Below are 20,356 nucleotides of genomic sequence, written 5' to 3'. Positions count from 1 at the left end.
GGTGGCCAAAGTCTTGGAGCCTCAGCTTCAGGATCTGTCCTTCCAGGGAGCACTCAGGGCTGGTTTTCTTCAGAATGGACATGTTCTTTAAGATATGTCATCTGCATATCTGAGGTGGTTGATATTTCTTCCGGCGATCTTAATTCCGGCTAGGGATTCATCCAGCCCAGCCTTTCGCATGATGAATTCTGCATATAAGTTAAATAAGCAGGGAGACAATATACAGCCTTGTCGTACTCCTTTCCCAATTTTGAACCAATCAGTTGTTCCATATCCAGTTCTAACTGTAGCTTCTTGTCCCACATAGAGATTTCTCAGGAGACAGATGAGGTGATCAGGCACTCCCATTTCTTTAAGAACTTGCCATAGTTTGCTGTGGTCGACACAGTCAAAGGCTTTTGCATAGTCAATGAAGCAGAAGTACCGTATTTTTCGTTCTATAGGGCGCACCGGCCCATAGGACGCACCCCGTTTTTTTGGGGGGGAAATGAATAAAAAAAATTTATTCCCCCCCCAGCCGCGGCTGCCGCCCCAAGCCTTGCGCACACCTGCCCGAAGCACGGGGCACCCTCCGGAGGGCTCCCCGTGCTTCGGGCGACAGGTTGCTGCGCCAAGCCTCGCGCGCTCCCGCCGGGCGCGCAAGGCTTGCGGACACTCGCCGGGGCTGCAGGCTGCTGCCCGCAAGCCTTGTGAGCCCGCGGGAACTCCCGCCGGGCTTGCAAGGCTTGCGGATAGCTTCCTGAAGCCTGGAGAGCGAGAGGGGTCGGTGCGCACCGATGCCTCTCGCTCTCCAGGCTTCAGCGAAAGCCTGCATTCGCCCCATAGGACGCACACACATTTCCCCTTCATTTTTGGAGGGGAAAAGGTGCGTCCTATGGGGCGAAAAATACGGTAGATGTCTTTCTGGAACTCTCTAGCTTTCTCCATAATCCAGCGCATGTTTGCAATTTGGTCTCTGGTTCCTCTGCCTCTTCTAAATCCAGCTTGCACTTCTGGGAGTTCTCGATCCACATACTACTTGAGCCTGCCTTGTAGAATTTTAAGCATAACCTTGCTAGCGTGTGAAATGAGTGCAATTGTGCGGTAGTTGGAGCATTCTTTGGCACTGCCCTTCTTTGGGATTGGGATGTAGACTGATCTTCTCCAATCCTCTGGCCACTGCTGAGTTTTCCAAACTTGAGTGTAGCACCTTAACAGCATCATCTTTTAAAATTTTAAATAGTTCAGCTGGAATACCATCACTTCCACTGGCCTTGTTATTTGCAGTGCTTTCTAAGGCCCATTTGACTTCACTCTCCAGGATGTCTAGCTCAAGGTCAGCAACCACACTACCTGGGGTGTACGAGACATCCATTTTTTTCTGGTATAATTCCTCTGTGTATCCATAGCCCTCCCCCTATTCACCCAATCCTCTTTGAAAGCCGTCCAATTCGTTGGCGACCCCGGCCTCCTGTAGCAGGGAGTTCCAAAGTTTAACTGTGCGCTGTTATGAAAAAACGACTTCCTTTTATCTGTCCTCACTGAAACCTCTATGGGGCCATGTAACCCAGACATCCTGAAACTCGGCCCTCCAGATGTTTTGGGACTACAATTCCCATCATCCCTGACCAGTGGTCCTGTTAGCTAGGGATGATGGGAGTTGTAGTCCCAAAAAACATCTGGAGGGCAGAGTTTGGGGATGCCTGATCTAACCCATGCTTAGGGAACCTAAGGCCCGGGGGCCGGATCCGGCCCAATCGCCTTCTCAATCTGGCCCACAGAAGGTCCAGGAATCAGCGTGTTTTTACATGAGTAGAATGTGTGCTTTTATTTAAAATGCATCTCTGGGTTATTTGTGGGGCATAGGAATCCGTTCGTCCCCCCCCCCCAAAAAAAATATAGTCCGGCCCCCCACAAGGTCTGAGGGACAGTGGACCGGCCCCCTGCGAAAAAAGTTTGCTGACCCCTGATCTAACCCCCCTGCAGCAAAGCAAGAATCCCTGACAGGCGGCCACTTCCTTTTAAAAACCTCCAGTGGTTATAGAATGATAGGGTTGAAAGGGACCCCCAGAGGTCATCCAGCCCAACCCCATGCAATGTAGGAATCATAGCTAAAGAATCCCTGACAGACACCCGTCTGACCTCTGTTTAAAAGCTTCCAATGAAGGCGATCCCACCGCCACCCTCTTAAGCTTATAAAGTTCTAGGGTTGACAGGGGCCCCCAGAGGTCATCCAGCCCAACCCGCTGCAGCAGTGCGGGGATCGCAGCGGAAGAATCCTGGATCGCAGCGGCCATCCAACCAGCAAGGATCCTTCTTACGTCCTCTGTCTCTCCCTCTCGCCCCGCAGCCTGCCCGGCGGGGATGTTCAAGCCCTCTCAGGGCGAGGGCTTTTGCCAGAGCTGCCCGGCCTTCAGCCAATCGAACGCCCCGGGATCCAGCGGATGCCCCTGCCGCAACGGATTCTACCGGACGGAGAAGGACCCTGTGACGAAGCCGTGTGCTAGTAAGTAATGTCAAAGGCGGCGGCGGGGGAGAGTGGTTCGGCGGGAGCCGGGTTCCGGTTACGGGGGCTAGTATTTGACCTATGGAGCTTTCGGTGACTCGGGACCCCCAGCACCTCACGGACTGCCTCCCCCTACGTGAACCAACCTGGATCCTGTGATCTTTGTCTGCTCCCCCCTTGGGAGGTCTGGAGGGTGGCAGCACGAGGACGGGGCCTTTTCGGTGGTGGCTCCCCGCTTTCGGAACGCTCTCCCCAGGAATGATGCCCTGGCACCATCTTTAGGCGCTAGGCAGAGGTTCTTTTTCCAGCTGGACTTTGGGTTTTTAGTGATCTGTGAGTAGGATGTCTCTATCCTGCCTTTCAAAAATAGGATTTCTCGGCATGCGCCATGTACTCGCACTCGACCGCTTCGTTCTGCAGAACTGGCGCTGCTACAGGTGCGAATGACTGCCTGTGCTGCATCTGGAAAAAATTGATATTTTAGTGTGCAACTCTTTTTGGCGCCTGCTAAAAGCAGCGATGTAGAATGGCACTGGATGTTTTGTCTGTAGTTTATTGCTGTTTCTCATCTTTCAAACGGTTTTAGGAGTTCCTTTTACATATAACTTATTGTTTTACTGTCTCTCGGGCTTTACAAACGAAAACCAAACAAGCGGTATTGAAATTTTGGGTTTTTCCTCTTTCTTTTTGGTTTAAACGTTGGTTTTAATGTGCTTTGCTTCTTTGTTGAAAGTTACTTTTGGGGGGGGAAAGGGGGGAAAAGACAAATGAGCGTAATAAAAAATAAAACAACCGAAAGCAGCTGGAGGGCACCAGGTTGATAGAAGAGTTGGATGGGATCCCCAGAGGTCATCCAGACGAACCCCCTGCGATGCAGGAATCCCAGCTAGACCATCCCTGGCAGATGGACACCTGACCTCTGCTTGAAAACCTCCAAGGAAGGGAGTCCATTCCGCTGCCAAACAGCTCTCACAGTCAGAAAGGGACACCCAGGGGTCATCTAGCCCAACCCGCCTGCAACGCAGAGGGTTCAAGTTTGCTTTGTTTGGAGCAGGGCTGTCCTGGGGTAGGTCGGAGTCCCCCCATCCTAACCGTTGCCTCTTTCCCTCCCCGCAGAAGGCCCGTCCAAGCCCCGCAGCCCCGAGGCCAAGATCAACGGCTCGGTGGCCGTCCTGAAGTGGAGCGAGCCCCTTGAGAACGGCGGCCGCGACGACGTGGCCTACCACGTCACCTGCTCCGAGTGCCCCGAGAAGCAGCCGTGCCGGCCCTGCTCCCGCCTGGCTTACGCCCCCCGGTCTAGGGGCCTGTGGGAGCGCTCGGTCACCGTGGAGGGACTACAGCCCTACATCAACTACCTCTTCCGGATCCAAGCCGTCAACGGCGTCTCCGAGATGAGCCACAACCCACCGGCCTCGGAGTCCATCAACGTGACCACCAACAAGGACGGTCAGTCGCTCTCGCAGCCGGACCAGAGCAGGAATACTTTATTAGTATATTGCTTGTTAGCCACCCTGAGCCCGGCCTTGGCTGGGGAGGGCGGGGTATAATTATTATTATTATTATTATTATTATTATTATTATTATTATTAATACCCCGCCCATCTGATTGCGTTTTCCCAGCCACTCTGGGCGGCTCCCAACAGAATGTTAAAAACACAATAAAACATCAAACATTAAAAACTTCCCCAAACAGGGCTGCCTTCAGATGCCTTCTAAAAGTCAGATAGTTGTTTTTCTCTTTGACATCTGGTGGGAGGGCGTTCCACAGGGCGGGCGCCACCACCGAGAAGGCCCTCTGCCTGGTTGCCTGCAACCTCACTTCTCGCAGGAAGGGAACCGCCAGAAGGCCCTCGGAGCTGGACCTCAGAGTCCGGGCAGAACGATGGGGGTGGAGACGCTCCTTCAGGTATGCTGGGCCTTTGAGGTCGTTTGGGGCTTTCAAGGTCAGCACCAACACTTTGAATTGTGCTCGGAAACTTCCTGGAAGCCAATGGAAGTGTTTCAGGACCGGTGTTATGTGGTCTCAGCGGCCGCTCCCAGTCCCCAGTCTAGCAGCCGCATTCTAGATTAGTTGTAGTTTCCGGGTCACCTTCAAATGTAGACTGCATGGCAGTAGTCCAAGCGGGAGATAACTAGGGCATGCACTACTCTGGCAAGACAGTCTGCGGGCAGGAAGGGTCTCATCCTGCATACCAGGTGGAGCTGGTAAACAGCTGCCCTGGACACAGAATTGACCTGTGCCTCCATGGACAGCGGTGAGTCCAAAATGACTCCCAGGCTGCACACCTGGTCCTTCAGGGGCACAGTTGCCCCATTCAGGACCAGGGAGTCCTCCACACCTGCCCGCCCCCTGTCCCCCCAAAACAGTACTTCTGTCTTGTCAGGATTCAACCTCAATATGTTAGCCGCCATCCATCCTCCAACCGCCTCCAGACACTCACACAGGACCTTCACCACCTTCACTGGTTCTGATTTAAACGGGAGGTAGAGCTGGGTATCATCCGCATACTGATGAACACCCAGTCCAAACCCCCTGATGATCTCTCCCAGCGGCTGCATGTAGATGTTAAAAACCATGGGGGAGAGGACGGACCCCTGAGGCACCCCACAAGTGAGAGCCCAGGGGTCTGAACACTCATCCCCCACCACCACTTTCTGGACACGGCCCAGGAGGAAGGAGCGGAACCACTGTATGACAGTGCCCCCAGCTCCCAGCCCCTCCAGACGGTCCAGAAGGATGTTATGGTCGATGGTGTCAAAGGCTTCTGTTACTGGACCCAGGACGGATGGGAGCTGTAGCTTTGGGTTCCAGTGCTACGTGCGAGAGAGACCGCAGAAACCCTCCTAAGGGCTGCCTCATCGCCCGTGGCTCACGCAGCCCCCTATTTTCTCTCCCCACAGTCCCCCAGCCCGTCTCCGAAATCCAGCAAACGTCCGCCAGCTCCAGCACCGTCACTTTGACCTGGCCTCCCGTCCAGCCTCCCACCGGGAGCATCCTGGACTACGAAGTCAAGTATTATGAGAAGGTGAGCAGAAGAGGGGGGAGAGACGTCGTAAGGGACCTCCAGGGGCCATCCAGCCCAACCCCCTGCGGTGGGGAGTGGTGTGTTAGAAAAGGAGCAGTTTTCCGGCACCCCTTCACCACCCCTTTCCCTCCCATGCAGAGCGGCGGAGGCACCATGTTTGTGAAGACGTCGGAGAACCAGGTGACGCTGAGCGGCTTGCGGCGAGGGGCGATGTACGGGGTTCAAGTCCGCGCCCGCTCGGAGGCCGGGTACGGGACGTTTGGGCCCGAGAAGGCCTTCCAGACCCAGGGAATGGGTGAGTAAGAGCTCTTAATATTATCCTGTGTTTCTTTCCCATTTGTTGTTGTTGTTTAGTCGTTTAGTCGTGTCCGACTCTTCGTGACCCCCTGGACCAGAGAACGCCAGGCACCTCTGTCCTCCACTGCCTCCCGCAGTTTGGTCAAACGCATGCTGGTAACCTCGAAAACACTATCCAACCATCTTGTCCTCTGTTGCCCCCTTCTCCTTGTGCCCTCCATCTTTCCCAACATCAGGGTCTTCTCCAGGGAGTCTTCTCTTCTCATGAGGTGGCCAAAGTACTGAAGCCTCAGCTTCACAATCTGTTCTTCCAGTGAGTACTCAGGGCTGATTTCCTTCAGAATGGAGAGGTCTGATCTTCTTGCAGTCCATGGGACTCTCAAGAGTCTCCTCCAGCACCAGAATTCAAAAGCATCAATTCATTAGGATAACTCAATCCTTCTTTTCTTTTTCATCTTTTTAACTTTTCCCTTACTCTTATGTTGTGATGTTTTTTCTTCTGTATTGAATTTTTCCGTACTTACCTTCGTTGTAAATGATCATTTACGTCTGTATTTTAAACCAATAAAGATTTACCATGGGGGGGGGGAATGATAAATTGAGCACATGGGAGGGGTGTACCGTATATCTGACTAGGGGCTGGTGGGAGTTTCTTTCTAAAATGGCTGCGGGATGGTTGGAGTGGATCGGGAACTGAAATATACTCAGAGTCAGGTGTGGATTTCATGCTCTTTATTCAGCTCATAGTAGTGAGGAATGAAAGTTCCCCCACAATATCTGCTTTATATACATTATTTACACAATGGGCCCCACGTGATTGGCTAATTCTGGGATTCTACTGTAGGCCAATCAGGTTGCAGATTCCCTTCCACCTGGAGCTGGATTGGGTGGCTCCTGCGGACCAATCAGACTGCTGCATTCTGAATCCTATTGTTCTAGGGCCAATCAGACTGCTGCATTCTGAATCCTATTGTTCTAGGGCCAATCAGACTCCTGCATTCTGAATCCTATTGTTCTAGGACCAATCAGACTGCTGCATTTTGAATCCTATTGTTCTAGGGCCAATCAGACTCCTGCATTCTGAATCCTATTGTTCTAGGACCAATCAGACTGCTGCAATTTGGATCCTATTCAACTCAGTACATAACAGGAACAGTACTCCAGAATGCCTTAGGTAACAGCAGGCAGACCAGTCATGTCCCCAGGCCCAGTTTAAAAGGCCACGTGGCTCACTCAGCCAAAGTCCTGGCTCTAGAGAAGTCCTTCCGCCTGGCGCCTAAAGATATGTGATAATGTAAAAGCGTTTGGCGAAGGTGTCAGGCGAGACTCCCCGGGGAGAGCATTTCACAGAGGGAACAACGGTGTAAAAACATAAAAAAACATACAGTCAAATCATTGTTGTTGTTTAGTCGTTTAGTCGTGTCCGCCTCTTCGTGACCCCCTGGACCAGAGCACGCCAGGCCCTCCTGTCTTCCACTGCCTCCCGCAGTTGGGTCAAACTCATGCTGGGAGCTTCGAGAACACTGTCCCACCATCTCGTCCTCTGTCGTCCCCTTCTCCTTGCGCCCTCCATCTTCCCCAACATCAGGGTCTTTTCCAGGGAGTCTTCTCTTCTCATGCGGTGGCCAAAGTCTTGGAGCCTCAGCTTCAGGATCTGTCCTTCCAGCGAGCACTCAGGGCTGATTTCCTTCAGAATGGAGAGGTTGGATCTTCTTGCAGTCCATGGGACTCTCAAGAGTCTCCTCCAGCCCCAGAATTCAAAAGCATCCATTCTTCGGCCATCAGCCTTCTTGATGGTCCAGCTCTCACTTCCACACATCACTCCTGGGAAAACCATAGCTTTAAATCAAATCAAATTTAAGGAGCTTAAAAAACAGAAGAATTAAATGATGTCAAAATGCACCAGAATTCTTTCTCATTTTGCATTTTAATGATGTAACGAGCCCTGGGTGCTCAATAAATCATCATAATTCTGATAGATTTCTCCCTGCTCTTCCATCCTCCGTAGAGTCGGGAAGCAGCACAGAGAAGCTGGCCCTGATTGTGGGAACAGCGGCGTTGGGGGCGCTCCTGGTCCTGGCCGTGATCATTGTGGCCATCGTCTGCTTCCGGTAAGGTGCCGCGTCCCAGAGCTGGCCGAGGGGATGTGATTAACCGGAGGTTGTGGGAGGGGCTAAATGGACAGTGGGAGGAGCCGGCTGGAGGGCTGATGGGAAACGTAGTCCAAAATGGCCGCGGGGAGGATGGGAGCTGCAGTCAGGCGCTGGAGGGGCAGAGCGCAAAGGAATTTCAGACAGTGATTGACGCCTCCCTTTGGAACGCGGTTGTGGGGGAGGAGCTAAAGGGAGGGATAGTGGGCGGAGCCACCGAGTTGGCCATGACGCCATCTTGTTTCCTCCCTCCGGCAGCCGCCAGGGGTCGTCCAGGTCACGGGAGCAAGAATACTCCGACAAGCCTGGGCAGTACCTGATTGGACACGGTGAGTGAGCGGAGGCGGGCACCGTGGTGATGTCGGTGGGAGGAGCCTGTGTGGTGGGAGGAGCTAAGGCAGAAAGTCCAGCAAGGGGCGGCATGTTTGGGTTAGTCCTTTGCCAGCTCCGAAAGCGAAAATTCTTGATGTGCCCTGGTTTTTGGATGTAAAAATGGCGTCCAGGGGGGAGTTTTGCTGAATTAGAAAAATGTCGGGAAACTCGGATGGATGGCAACACAATGGGAAAAGCAGCGGAAACAACTCCCAAATCTAAAAATCACTTAAAAAGGTTAACAATTTGGGTTTGTCCCCCCCAAAAAATGCTCAACGATTCTGTGGGTGTCGGGACATATGGCAACCCTACAAAAGGGGTATTTTTTAATGCCCTATACGGCCTAGGACCCCGGTACCTACAGGACCGCCTCTCCTGATATGTCCCACGGAGGACCTTAGGGTCTTCAAATAAAAACATCCTGAAGGTCCCAGGCCACAGAAAGGTTAGGCTGGCCTCAACCAGAGCCAGGGCTTTTTCGGCCGTGGCCCCGATCTGGTGGAACGCTCTGTCCCAAGAGACTAGGGCCCTGCGGGACTTGGCATCTTTCCGCAGGGCCTGCAAGACAGAGCTGTTCCACCATGCCTTTGGCCAAGGCATAGCCTGACTCCCTCCTTCTGCAATCCTCGCAGAACTCTAGCCCAACGGTTGCCATTAATTTGATTTTGAATTGATTTTAAAATGAATTGATTTTAGAATGCTGTGTTACTTTTATTGTTAGCTGCTCTGAGCCCGGGATCAGCTGGGGAGGGCAGGATGTAAATAAAATGTTATTATTATTATTATCATCATCATCATTATTATTATGTTCATTATGTTTATGGTTCCTCCCCTCTCCAGGCACCAAGGTCTACATCGACCCTTTCACCTATGAAGACCCAAATGAGGCTGTGCGCGAGTTTGCCAAAGAGATCGACGTCTCGTACGTCAAAATCGAGGAGGTCATTGGCGCAGGTAAGGGCCGACACCTTAGGTTGCAGCGGGTTGGGCTGGATGACCTTTGGGTGTCCCGACCCTCCTATGATTCTAAGTCACAGGCGGTAGTAGTTTTTACCTTCAGCTGCCTGGGTCTGGATCTTGCATCAGGGCCAGGTTTCCTCCCCGCTTCCCCGCAAAAGAGAAAGCCCGGCGGGGGCATAGCTGTCAACAGTCCCTTATTTGGCGGGACAGTCCCTTATCCCAGCGCTGTGTCCCGCTGCTGTCCCTGATTGATGATGTCCCTTAAATTTCCCGGGTTTCAAAGGAAGCAGCTCCTCTCCCTCCCTCCCTGCCGGCCAGGGAGGAGGGAGGCTCCAGCTGTGTTGCTTGGCTGTGTTGCTCACCCAATAAGAACGACTGGGGGGTGGAGCTTGCATGCCTTGTGCCAATCAAATCAGCCGTGTTGCCTGGGGACTCGCCTTTGCTCAGCGCTTCCCAGCGGAGAGGTGACGGTGGTTTTCCTTGCTGCATCCCCTTTGCCGGGTTGCTGCGCTGTGGGAACCACCGCTTGAGGCTTCGTTTGGCTGCTGGCTGGGCTTTCTGCCTTTGGCTCAGAAGTTTAACATACCTGTGGCCTGAAAATCTCTTATTTTGGCTGCTGATCCCTTATTTTCAATGCTGCTGGTCCCTTACTTTCAAATCTGTAAGTTGACAGCTAAGGGCGGGGGATCCCCGCCCAAGCGGATCCCAACCTCCCTGCTCCCTCTCCTGAATCTCTCTTCCCGCAGGCGAGTTTGGGGAGGTTTGCCGCGGGCTCCTGAAAGTGCCGGGGAAGAAGGAAATCTACGTGGCCATCAAGACCCTGAAAGGCGGCTACACCGAGAAGCAGCGGCGGGAGTTCCTCAGCGAGGCCAGCATCATGGGGCAGTTTGAGCACCCCAACATCATCCGCCTGGACGGGGTCATCACAAACAGTGTCCCCGTTATGATCGTCACCGAGTTCATGGAGAACGGAGCCCTCGACTCCTTCCTCCGGGTAAGGACGGAGGCAGGAGCCAAGAGAGGGCTGGGGGGTGCATGCCAGAGGGGCTAGGGACCCCCCAATACTTGTAATAAGAAAAGCTTGGGAGACTTTTGCCCAACCTCACCTTAATAATAATGATGATGATGATGATTTATTATGTATACCCTGCGCATCTGGCTGAGTTTCCCCAGCCACTCTGGGCTGCTCCCAATCAAATGTTAAAAACAGCACAGCATTAAATATTAAAAACTTCCCTGAACAGGGCTGCCTTCAGATATCTTTTAAAGATAGAATAGCTGCTTATTTCCTTCACATCTGAAGGGAGGGTGTTCCACAGGGTGGGCGCCACTACCAAGAAGGCCCTCTGTCTGGTTCCCTGTAACCTCACTTCTCACAGCGAGGGAACCGCCAGAAGGCCCTCGGCCTTAACACCTGAAGAGAGCCCTGTTTAAAGGTAAAGGGACCCCTGACCATTAGGTCCAGTCGTGGCCGACTCTGGGGTTGCGGCGCTCATCTCACTTTATTGGCCGAGGGAGCCGGCGTACAGCTTCCGGGTCATGTGGCCAGCAGGACTAAGCCGCTTCTGGCGAACCAGAGCAGCGCACAGAAATGCTGTTTACCTTCCTGCCGGAGCGGTGCCTATTTATCTACTTGCACTTTGACGTGCTTTTGAACTGCTAGGTGGGCAGGAGCAGGGACTGAGCAACAGGAGCTCACCCCGTCACAGGGATTCGAACCGCTGACCATCTGATCGGCAAGCCTTAGGCTCTGTGGTTTAACCCACAGCACCACCCGCGTCCCAGCCCTGTTTAGGGAAGCTTTTAATGTTTGATGCATTACGGTATTTTAATATTTTGTTGGAAACCGCCCAGAGTGGCTGGGAAAGCCCAGCCAGATGGGAGGGGTATAAATAATAAATTATTATGATTATGATTATAACTGCAATCTCAACGGAGGGTTTTTCACCCAAATTTCCCAATTCATTGAATTTGTCACTTCTTTTGACTGCATCGACCCCGAGCAACTGACAATATCTTAAGCAGGAAACGAAACACATGGAGACATGAGAAGTACACATGAACACACGTAAACAAGGAAAGAATATATAATATATATAATTATTTTTGTTTTATATGCAGCTTGATGTTTTGGACCAAGGGCAGGTGGGTGGGTTGTCGAAAACATCTGGAGAGAGCCAAGTTGGGGAAGGCCTTGAGTCGACGAAGGGTTAAGTTTCCACTGGGCAGGCTGGCTCCCCTAATGCGGCCTTTCTCAATCTGGAGGGGTCCCCAGATGTCGGGACTACAATTCCCATCATCCACTGGCCGCGCTCGCTAGGGATGATGGGCGTTGTAGTCCTACAACGTCCCACAGCTGAGAAATGCTGCCTGGAATAATAATAATAATAATAATAATAATAATAATAATAATAATAATAATAAAAAATTTTATTTATACCCCGCCCTCCCAAGCCAAGACCGGGCTCTGGACGGCTAACACCCGATATAAAGCAAACTGATTGAAATGCAACTTAAAAAAAAAGATTAAAACACAACATTAAAACATTAAAATATAGCCTCATGTCAATGGAAACTCAAATCAAAAACTTTTGGGGGGGATGAAAACGTCAAGTCTTCACCAAGGCCAACTATCCAGTCTGGTCCTACATGGGCCAGAAAAAGCCAGGGAAGTCCCCAAGTAGGAGTTCTGTCAGAGAAGGAGAAAGGAAAAAGAAAGAGAGGGAGGGAATCAAATTGGCTCCAAGCCAAAGGCCAGGCGGAACAACTCTGTCTTACAGGCCCTGAGGAAAGAAATCAGATCCCGCAGGGCCCTGGTCTCATGAGACAGAGCGTTCCACCAGACCGGAGCCAGAGTTGAAAAGGCCCTGGCTCTGGTTGAGGCTAATCTGACTTCCTTAGGGCCCGGGACCTCTAGGGTGTTGCTATTTATGGACCTTGAGGCTCTCCGTGGGGCAGACCGTGGGGTAACTGTTCCTAAGGCGCCTTCCCTGTTTTGCTTTTCTGCAGCTGAACGACGGGCAATTCACCCCCATCCAGCTGGTGGGAATGTTGCGGGGGATCGCGTCCGGCATGCGTTACCTCTCTGACATGAGCTACGTCCACCGGGATTTAGCCGCCCGCAACATCCTGGTCAACAGCAACTTGGTCTGCAAAGTCTCTGATTTCGGCCTCTCTCGCTTTCTCGAGGAGAATTCGTCCGACCCCACATACACCAGTTCGCTGGTACGGAAAATTGGTTTTGTGTTTTCCCCGCTCTCGGTTATTCTATTCTATTCTATTCTTTATTTGTTTCATAAAATGTATATACCGCTCGATTGCAGAAGGAAACCTCAAAGCGGTTTACCAAAAAAAGATAAAACGTATCGCTAAAATATGTACAACCTTTATTTAAAACATGCAGAAAGTTAAACGTTGGCAGAGTTGACGTAAACACAAGCAGTAGGAAATAAAGGGAGTAAATAGGTTAAAATGGTAAATAGGTTTGAATTGGTTACGCGGCAAGATGGCGATATAAAATAAGGAACCGTGGGGTGAGGGTGAGTTGAAGAAAAAGCAGGTTGAATTTGTTTAGATTCAATTTTCGTTGTTGAAATATTGTAAAATGTAAAAATGGAAACTTTTTTTTTTTTTTAAGAAAAGCGCAGAAAGTTAACACCGCAGTAGAACAGAGCAAACCAAATTTAAACACAGACTTTCTGAACTTCTGGGTAAAAAGATAAAGGGACTCCTGACCGTTAGGTCCAGTCGTGACCGACTCTGGGGTTGCAGCGCTCATCTCGCTTTACTGGCCGAGGGAGCCGGCGTGCAGCTTCCGGGTCATGTGGCCAGCAGGACTAAGCCGCTTCTGGTGAACCAGAGCAGTGCACGGAAACGCCGTTTACCTTCCCGTCGGAGTGGTACCTATTTATCTACTTGCACTTTGACGTGCTTTCGAGCTGCTAGGTTGGCAGGAGCAGGGACCGAGCAATGGGAGCTCACCCTGTCGCGGGGATTCGAACAGCCGACCTTCTGATCGGCAAGTCCTAGGCTCTGTGGTTTACCCACAGCGCCACCCGCGTCCCTAGGGCTGCCTAAATGAGAATGCCTTTGTCAGGCGTCAGAAACATAATGGTGAGGGCGCCTGTCCAGTGTCAATAGGCAGGGAGTTCCAAAGATTGAGTTCTACAGACGTAGATGAGGTTTCAGGTGGCCGGTTCCCCAGATCTAAGCAGTCAAAGGGGCGCATGTGGGATCAGGCGGCCTCATAGGGGAACTGGTCCCAAGTTCTTAAGGGCTTTGCGTAATAGTAGTTACACCTTGGACTCGGAACAGCTTTGGTCCAGCGCAGTGAGCTATAGGGCTGGGCGGAGATTCGAACCTGGTTCTCTCTCAGGTCCTGGTCTACCACTTAAGCTCTGCATCCCACAAGGAGCCCAGGCATCCTGGGAGATGAGGGGGGTGTCAGAAGCCTCTCCTTCTTCTTCCATTGGTCGATCCTCCCGATCTCTCTCCTCAGGGCGGGAAGATCCCGATCCGGTGGACGGCCCCGGAAGCCATCGCCTTCCGCAAGTTCACCTCCGCCAGCGACGTCTGGAGCTACGGGATCGTCATGTGGGAAGTCATGTCGTTCGGGGAGAGGCCATATTGGGACATGTCAAACCAGGATGTGAGTGCCTCCCCTAACCTCATCCAGCCTCCCCTCAGGCCTTTCAGATATTTTGGATTACAGCTCCCATCAGCCCCTAGTCAATGTGGCCATTTTGGCCTACAGCTCCCAGCATCCCCCAGGCCAGCGTGGCCATTTTGGCCTACAGCTCCCATCAGCCCCTAGCCAGTGCGGCCATTTTGGCCAACAGCTCCCAGCAGCCCCAGGCCAGTGTGGCCATTTTGGCCTACAGCTCCCATCAGCCCCCGGCCAGCGCAGCCATTTTGGCCTACAGCTCCCATCAACCCCCAGTCAATGTGGCCATTTTGGCCTACAGTTCCCATCAGCCCCCAGGCAGGGCGGCCATTTTGGCCTACAGCTCCCAGCAGCCCCAGGCCAGTGTGGCCATTTTGGCCTACAGCTCCCATCAGCCCCTAGCCAGCGTGGCCATTTTGGCCTACAGCTCCCAGCAGCCCCCGGCCAGCATGGCCATTTTGGCCTACAGCTCCCATCAGCCCCCGGCCAGCACAGCCATTTTGGCCTACAGCTCCCAGCAGCCCCTAGCCAGCGTGGCCATTTTGGCCTACAGCTCCAAGCAGCCCCCGGCCAGCGTGGCCATTTTGGCCTACAGCTCCCATCAGCCCCTAGCCAGTGCGGCCATTTTGGCCTACAGCTCCCAGCATCCCCCAGGCCAGCGCGGCCAGTTTGGCCTACAGCTCCCCTCAGCCCCCAGCCAGGGCGGCCATTTTGGCCTATAGCTCCCATCAACCCCCGGGCAGGGTGGCCATTTTGGCCTACAGCTCCCCTCAGCCCCAGGCCAGCGTGGCCAGTTTGGCCTACAGCTCCCCTCAGCCCCCAGCCAGGGCGGCCATTTTGGCCTACAGCTCCCAGCAGCTCCCGGCCATCGTGGCCATTTTGGCCTACAGCTCCCATCAGCCCCCAGCCAGCGTGGCCATTTTGGCCTATAGCTCCCATCAGTCCCCAGGCCAGTGTGGCCATTTTGGCCTACAGCTCCCATCAGCCCCTGGCCAGCGGGGCCATTTTGGCCAACAGCTCCCACCAGCCCCCAGCCAGCGGGGCCATTTTGGCCTACAGCTCCAAGCAGCCCCTGGCCAGCGTGGCCATTTTGGCCTTCAGCTCCCATCAGCCCCCAGCCAGCGCAGCCATTTTGGCCTACAGCTCCCATCAGCCCCTAGCCAGCGTGGCCATTTTGGCCTACAGCTCCCATCAGCCCCTAGCCAGCGTGGCCATTTTGGCCTACAGCTCCCATCAGCCCCCAGGCCAGTGTGGCCATTTTGGCCTACAGCTCCCATCAGCCCCTAGCCAGCGTGGCCATTTTGGCCTAGAGCTCCCATCAGCCCCCAGGCCAGTGCGGACATTTTGGCCAACAGCTCCCAGCAGCCCCAGGCCAGTGTGGCCATTTTGGCCTACAGCTCCCATCAGCCCCTGGCCAGCGCGGCCATTTTGGCCTACAGCTCCCCTCAGCCGCAGGCCAGCGCGGCCATTTTGGCCTACAGCTCCCATCAACCCCTGGCCAGGGCGGCCATTTTGACCTGCAACTCCCAGCAGCCCCCGGCCAGCGTGGCCATTTTGGCCTACAGCTCCCATCAGCCCCCGGCCAGCGTGGCCATTTTGGCCTACAGCTCCCATCAGCCCCTAGCCAGCGTGGCCATTTTGGCCTACAGCTCCCATCAGCCCCTAGCCAATGTGGCCATTTTGGCCCACAGCTCCCATCAACCTCCAGTCAATGTGGCCATTTTGGCCTACAGCTCCCATCAGCCCCCAGGCAGGGCGGCCATTTTGGGCTGCGGCTGGTTGGAGCCTGATGGGAGTTGTAGTCCTTGCTTTTGAAGCCTCTTACCAGCTTACAGATAAGCACCCTCTTGTTATTTTCTGACGATCCTCCTCACCGCCAAGCCCCAGATCTTCATGGGAGAGGAGGAATGTCCTTCCAGCCTTCCTTGCAGGGAGCTGCATTCTGGGGCTGCCCCCCATGACCTCTCTCTGCATTTCCCTCTTATTTCTCCCCACATTGCAGAGGGTTGGACTAGATATCCCTTGGGGGTCCCTTCCAAATCTATGATTCTGCAAACACAGAAGGCGATGTCCTTTCCTTTCCCAACAGCGGCTGGACGGCCCTCTCTCGGTTTTTTTTTAGCTGAGTTTCCTGCATGACAACGGGGTTGGACTGGATGACCTTTGGTGGTCCCTTCCATGATTCTGTGATTCTGCCCCCCAGGTGATAAACGCCATCGAGCAGGACTACCGGCTCCCGCCCCCTACGGACTGCCCCACTTCCCTGCACCAGCTGATGCTCGACTGCTGGCAGAAGGACCGCAACACCCGGCCTCGATTCGCCCAGATCGTCAACTCCTTGGACAAGCTGATCCGGAACCCGGCCAGCCTCAAGATCGTCTCGCGGGGGAACGGAGGGTGAGTCCGGACGAGGCCCCTGCCCTCTTCCCCAGGAAGATCTGGCCTCGGAAATTACTGCGCTTGCTGATTATTCTGCATTGCAGTTGCAACTTGCCTCTCCTCCAAGGATATGTAGTTCTCTTCCACCCCCCCACTTTAATTCTCACAACACCCCTTTGAGGTAGGCTAGGCTGTGGGCAAGTGACTGGCTCCCGCGGGGCAAGTGATTTGACCCCCACTGTCCCGGGTCCAACGCTCTAACCACTACACCACCGCTGCCTCCCCAGGGAAATAGCTTCCAACCAGGAGATGCCATCGAGGTTTGAACCCAGGACCTTCTGCTTGCAAGGCAAAGGCTCTGCCATTAAGCCGCAGCCCTTCTCTAGGACTCTATGTGGGGTTGGGGGACCCATATCTGGGGGCTTGCGGACACGGTCAGCTTTCAGAGGTGGCCGCCCCGGGGTAATTGACCCTCACAGAATCGTAGAGTTGGAAGGTACAGGCAACTCCCCGTGTACACGAGGTCAAGGCATAATAATAATAATTTATTATTTATACCCCACCCATCTGGCTGAGTTTCCCCAGCCGCTCTGGGCGGATTCCAACCAATTATTAAAAACAATACAGCGTCAGACATTAAAAACTTCCCTAAACAGGGCCGCCTTCAGTTGTCTTTTAAAAGTAAAATACAGTGGTACCTCGGGATGCGAACGGGATCCGTTCCGGAGCCCCGTTCACATCCTGAACAGAAGGTAAGACACGACAGCGCATCTGTGTGCGCGGGTCGCGTTTCGCCACTTCCACGCATGCGCATTATGTCATTTTGACCGTCTGTGCATGCGCAAGCGGCGAAACCCGGAAGTAACGCGCTCCGTTACCTCTGGATCTCCACGGAGCACAACACAAAAGCGCTCAACCTGAAGCGTATTTATCACGAGGTATGACCGTAGTTGTTTATTGCCTTGACATCTGAAGGGAGGGTGTTCCACAGGGCGGGCGCCACCACCGAGAAGGCCCTCTGCCTGGCTCCCTGTAACTTGGCTTCTCGCAGGGAGGGAACCCCCAGAAGGCCCTCGGAGCTGGACCCAGGTGTCCGGGGTGGAGACGCTCCTTCAGGTCTCCTGGGCCTTTGAGGCAGTTTAGGGCTTTCAAGGTCAGCGCCAACACTTTGGATTGTGCTCGGAAACATCCATCGCCTCGAACCCAGAATGGGCACAGAAAGGGACAAAAATGGCGTCTAGCAATCCCACCAGCATTTGAGGTTTTCCAAAGGGTTTTTTGAGGGTTTTCAGAGGGTCCTTGGAGGCTATTCCCACAGCGTTCCCAATCCACGTGATTTCACGTGCCTCAGAATGTAACCCCTGTGTAAACGGGAGAGTTCCCTGTTTGTTTTTCGGCCAGTTATTTTTTTAGCGGTTTCCCATCATTTTTAACAAATCGTGGTGCAAATCAGCGCAAATTTAATACGGATTTAAAGGCTGGCTTCCGTGATTCTGTGGCTTCTGTCTCCCTCACCTTCGACACCGTAACCCCACTGAAACGGCTGCTCTCCTCTCTCTCTCTCCTTCCGCCCCCCATAATCTCAGGCCATCCCACCCCCTCCTGGACCAGCGCCTGCCCCATTACTCCTCCTTCGCGTCCATCGGCGACTGGCTCCGCGCCATCAAGATGGGGCGCTACGAAGAGAATTTCGCCGGCGCCGGGTTCACCTCCTTCGAGCTGGTCAGCCAACTCTCCACCGAGTGAGTCAGCCTGCGGGGCAAGGAGGGTCCCAGGACCCTTGGGTGTGGGGAGACGGGGCAGCGAGTTCGAGGTGGGGCGGTAACGCCGCACTGAAATCGCGTCTGTGGTTCCCGCACGACGGGGTTGGACTAGATGACCGCATGGGGTCCCTTCCAACTGTGGTGACTCCTCTCTCCTCCTCTCTTGGCTTTCCCTCTCCAGAGACCTCCTCCGGATCGGCGTGACGTTGGCCGGACATCAGAAGAAAATCTTGTCCAGCATTCAGAACATGCGTGTTCAGAGCAAGTCCGGCTCCTCTTTGGGACCCTACTGACCACAGAGGGAGGAAACGGTCCAAAATTATTGCGTTTTGACCGCTCTTCCCCATCCTCAATCAGACGGTGACGATTGTGGCCTCTTGACTTGGGACATCAGCTGCCTCCTTCCTTCCTGCTCGTCTCTCTTATTTTTCACTTATTTTTCAGTTTTGGAACAGCGTATTCCATGGGGAATAATTCGGCTTTCTCTCTCCCCCGCCCCGTATCCTCTCATCCTTTGGCACGGAAAGGGATGGAAAGATGATTTAACTGTTCGAGCGCAATGAGGATAGTCCTTTTCTTGCCAGTCGAGTCGCCACGAATGGCCTCTCCCGGGTCGAGGAGTCGCTTTCGGTACCCGCCGGGGCACTTTTCAAGATGGCCGAACGCAGCGCCAACAAAGATGGCCGACAGACCCCCAGCGTCTTCCGTCCCTGCCGTTCCGTGGGCCTCGGCGCCTTCGCGTGACCTTCCGTGGCTCCGAAACTTCTGAATGTTGGAAAAGCCAAAGATGGCCTCCTGCCGGCCAAGTTTGCCAGACCGCGGTTCGCGCCGCAAAATGGCCGCCCTCCCACTCTCTTCCGGAGCGGCTGGCCTGCTTGTTGGAGGTTGCAAGGTGGCCACCTGGTTGGGAGGAACGAGGTGGCCGCTGAGGGAAATGAAATTCCTTTGCCACCTGGCCTTCAAGATGGCCACCCCCTTCTGCTTGGTGGCAACGTTTTCAAAATGGAGGCTGTTGGATCCATTTTGGGGTGTGTTTTAAAAACTTTGGCTCACCATGGTGCTGTCCTGTATGGAGGATTTGTGTGGGATGATCACCAGAGGCCTTATACAATTTGTCGTCCGTCCTTTTGGGGTGACGGGGAGGGTGGCCGCCCATTGTCTACCAATTTCTGGAAATGGGGAGCCTTACTTGAATCTGAATGGACATATTCCATTATAATAAAGGGACGGGGGTCAAGGTTTCTGCACACTTTGACGTGCAGCCCCTGACTCTCTACGTCCCGAATGCCAAAGAGGGACTGTCACTGGCAGCGCCGCATTCGCCAGAGTGCAACTTGTCGCCACATTCAAAGCTGGAGGGAAACGGCAGCTGTGTAGTGATGTCATCAGGAGCACGAGTGATGTCACCTCTGCCTGCCGAATCTATGAGCTTTCAAGGATGCGCATGCCGCAGAGAAGGGTTAAACCGCCGCGTTGAAATAACCATATGACAATCAGAAGACTCTGCACTTTCTGATGATGTCACTGAGATGATGTCACAGGAGGGAAAAGCGAAGCTTTTGCTCTGGGATATCTGACGCTGCCTTTTTATGGATTTTGCCACTCGAGACCAATAATACCCTGGAGACGGTCAGGGATGTCCCGGGCACTGGACTGTGATGTCATCGTGGTGCGAGAGCAAGACCGTTCTCTCTGTGACATCATCACCGTGTGACTACGGGTGCCGGGAGAACCGGCGGCCGAAGCCGGTGGAAGGAGATGTTTGGTTTCGCTCTCTTAATGACATCGAAACAAAGTGCCTCCAGATAAAGTGTGGGCGCTGAGAAGTGATGTCACGGGAACAGGCCTGTGATGTCGTGACAAAGCGCTTCTCCTTTTGTATCATTTTGTTAACCTTCATATTGAAGGTGGTGATTTTCCTTTTTATTAAAAAAAAAAAGTATATGAAACCGAGGGGAATGTTGCTGCCTGGGTTGGTTGGGCGTGTGTGTGTGTGTGGAGTGGAACGGGGGACGGGAATTGTCATGGGGTGGGGGCAGAATTTGATGCTGCAATTATATCCCCTCCTTATTTTCTGAAACAGAAAGTGTCAAAAGGTTCCACCGCCCAGGGTGCCAAATTTAAAGCACTGGGTTCCAGATTCCACAGCAGCTGGGATTTCCGTTCCCACGTCTACCTAGAATCGCAAACTTTCTTTTTGTCTCCCAGCAGGAAGAGCTAGTAGCCATATGTATCCTCCACAAAATTGTCTTAATACAGGC

General features: G+C 53.4%; 1 protein-coding gene across 1 annotated transcript in view; it reads left to right on the top strand.

Annotated features, from left to right (window-relative positions):
• Positions 1–20,052, top strand: part of EPHB4 (EPH receptor B4) — a 58,106-nt gene extending 38,054 nt beyond the window's left edge. The window contains exons 4-16 of the mRNA XM_053362188.1: positions 2,330–2,485; positions 3,602–3,931; positions 5,387–5,511; positions 5,650–5,806; positions 7,817–7,919; positions 8,217–8,287; positions 9,171–9,284; positions 10,037–10,284; positions 12,300–12,515; positions 13,789–13,938; positions 16,157–16,350; positions 17,919–18,074; positions 18,277–20,052. Coding sequence (XP_053218163.1) covers positions 2,330–2,485; positions 3,602–3,931; positions 5,387–5,511; positions 5,650–5,806; positions 7,817–7,919; positions 8,217–8,287; positions 9,171–9,284; positions 10,037–10,284; positions 12,300–12,515; positions 13,789–13,938; positions 16,157–16,350; positions 17,919–18,074; positions 18,277–18,388 — 2,132 coding nt within the window. The 3' untranslated portion in view covers positions 18,389–20,052. The remainder of the gene's footprint in view (positions 1–2,329; positions 2,486–3,601; positions 3,932–5,386; positions 5,512–5,649; positions 5,807–7,816; positions 7,920–8,216; positions 8,288–9,170; positions 9,285–10,036; positions 10,285–12,299; positions 12,516–13,788; positions 13,939–16,156; positions 16,351–17,918; positions 18,075–18,276) is intronic.
• Positions 20,053–20,356: the final 304 nt, after the last annotated feature.

This window comes from Podarcis raffonei, chromosome 13 (genome assembly GCF_027172205.1).
Source record: "Podarcis raffonei isolate rPodRaf1 chromosome 13, rPodRaf1.pri, whole genome shotgun sequence".
Lineage (NCBI taxonomy): Eukaryota > Metazoa > Chordata > Lepidosauria > Squamata > Lacertidae > Podarcis > Podarcis raffonei.
The sequence above is the reverse complement of the archived record's forward strand: the minus strand, read 5'-3'. Positions and strand labels throughout refer to the sequence as shown.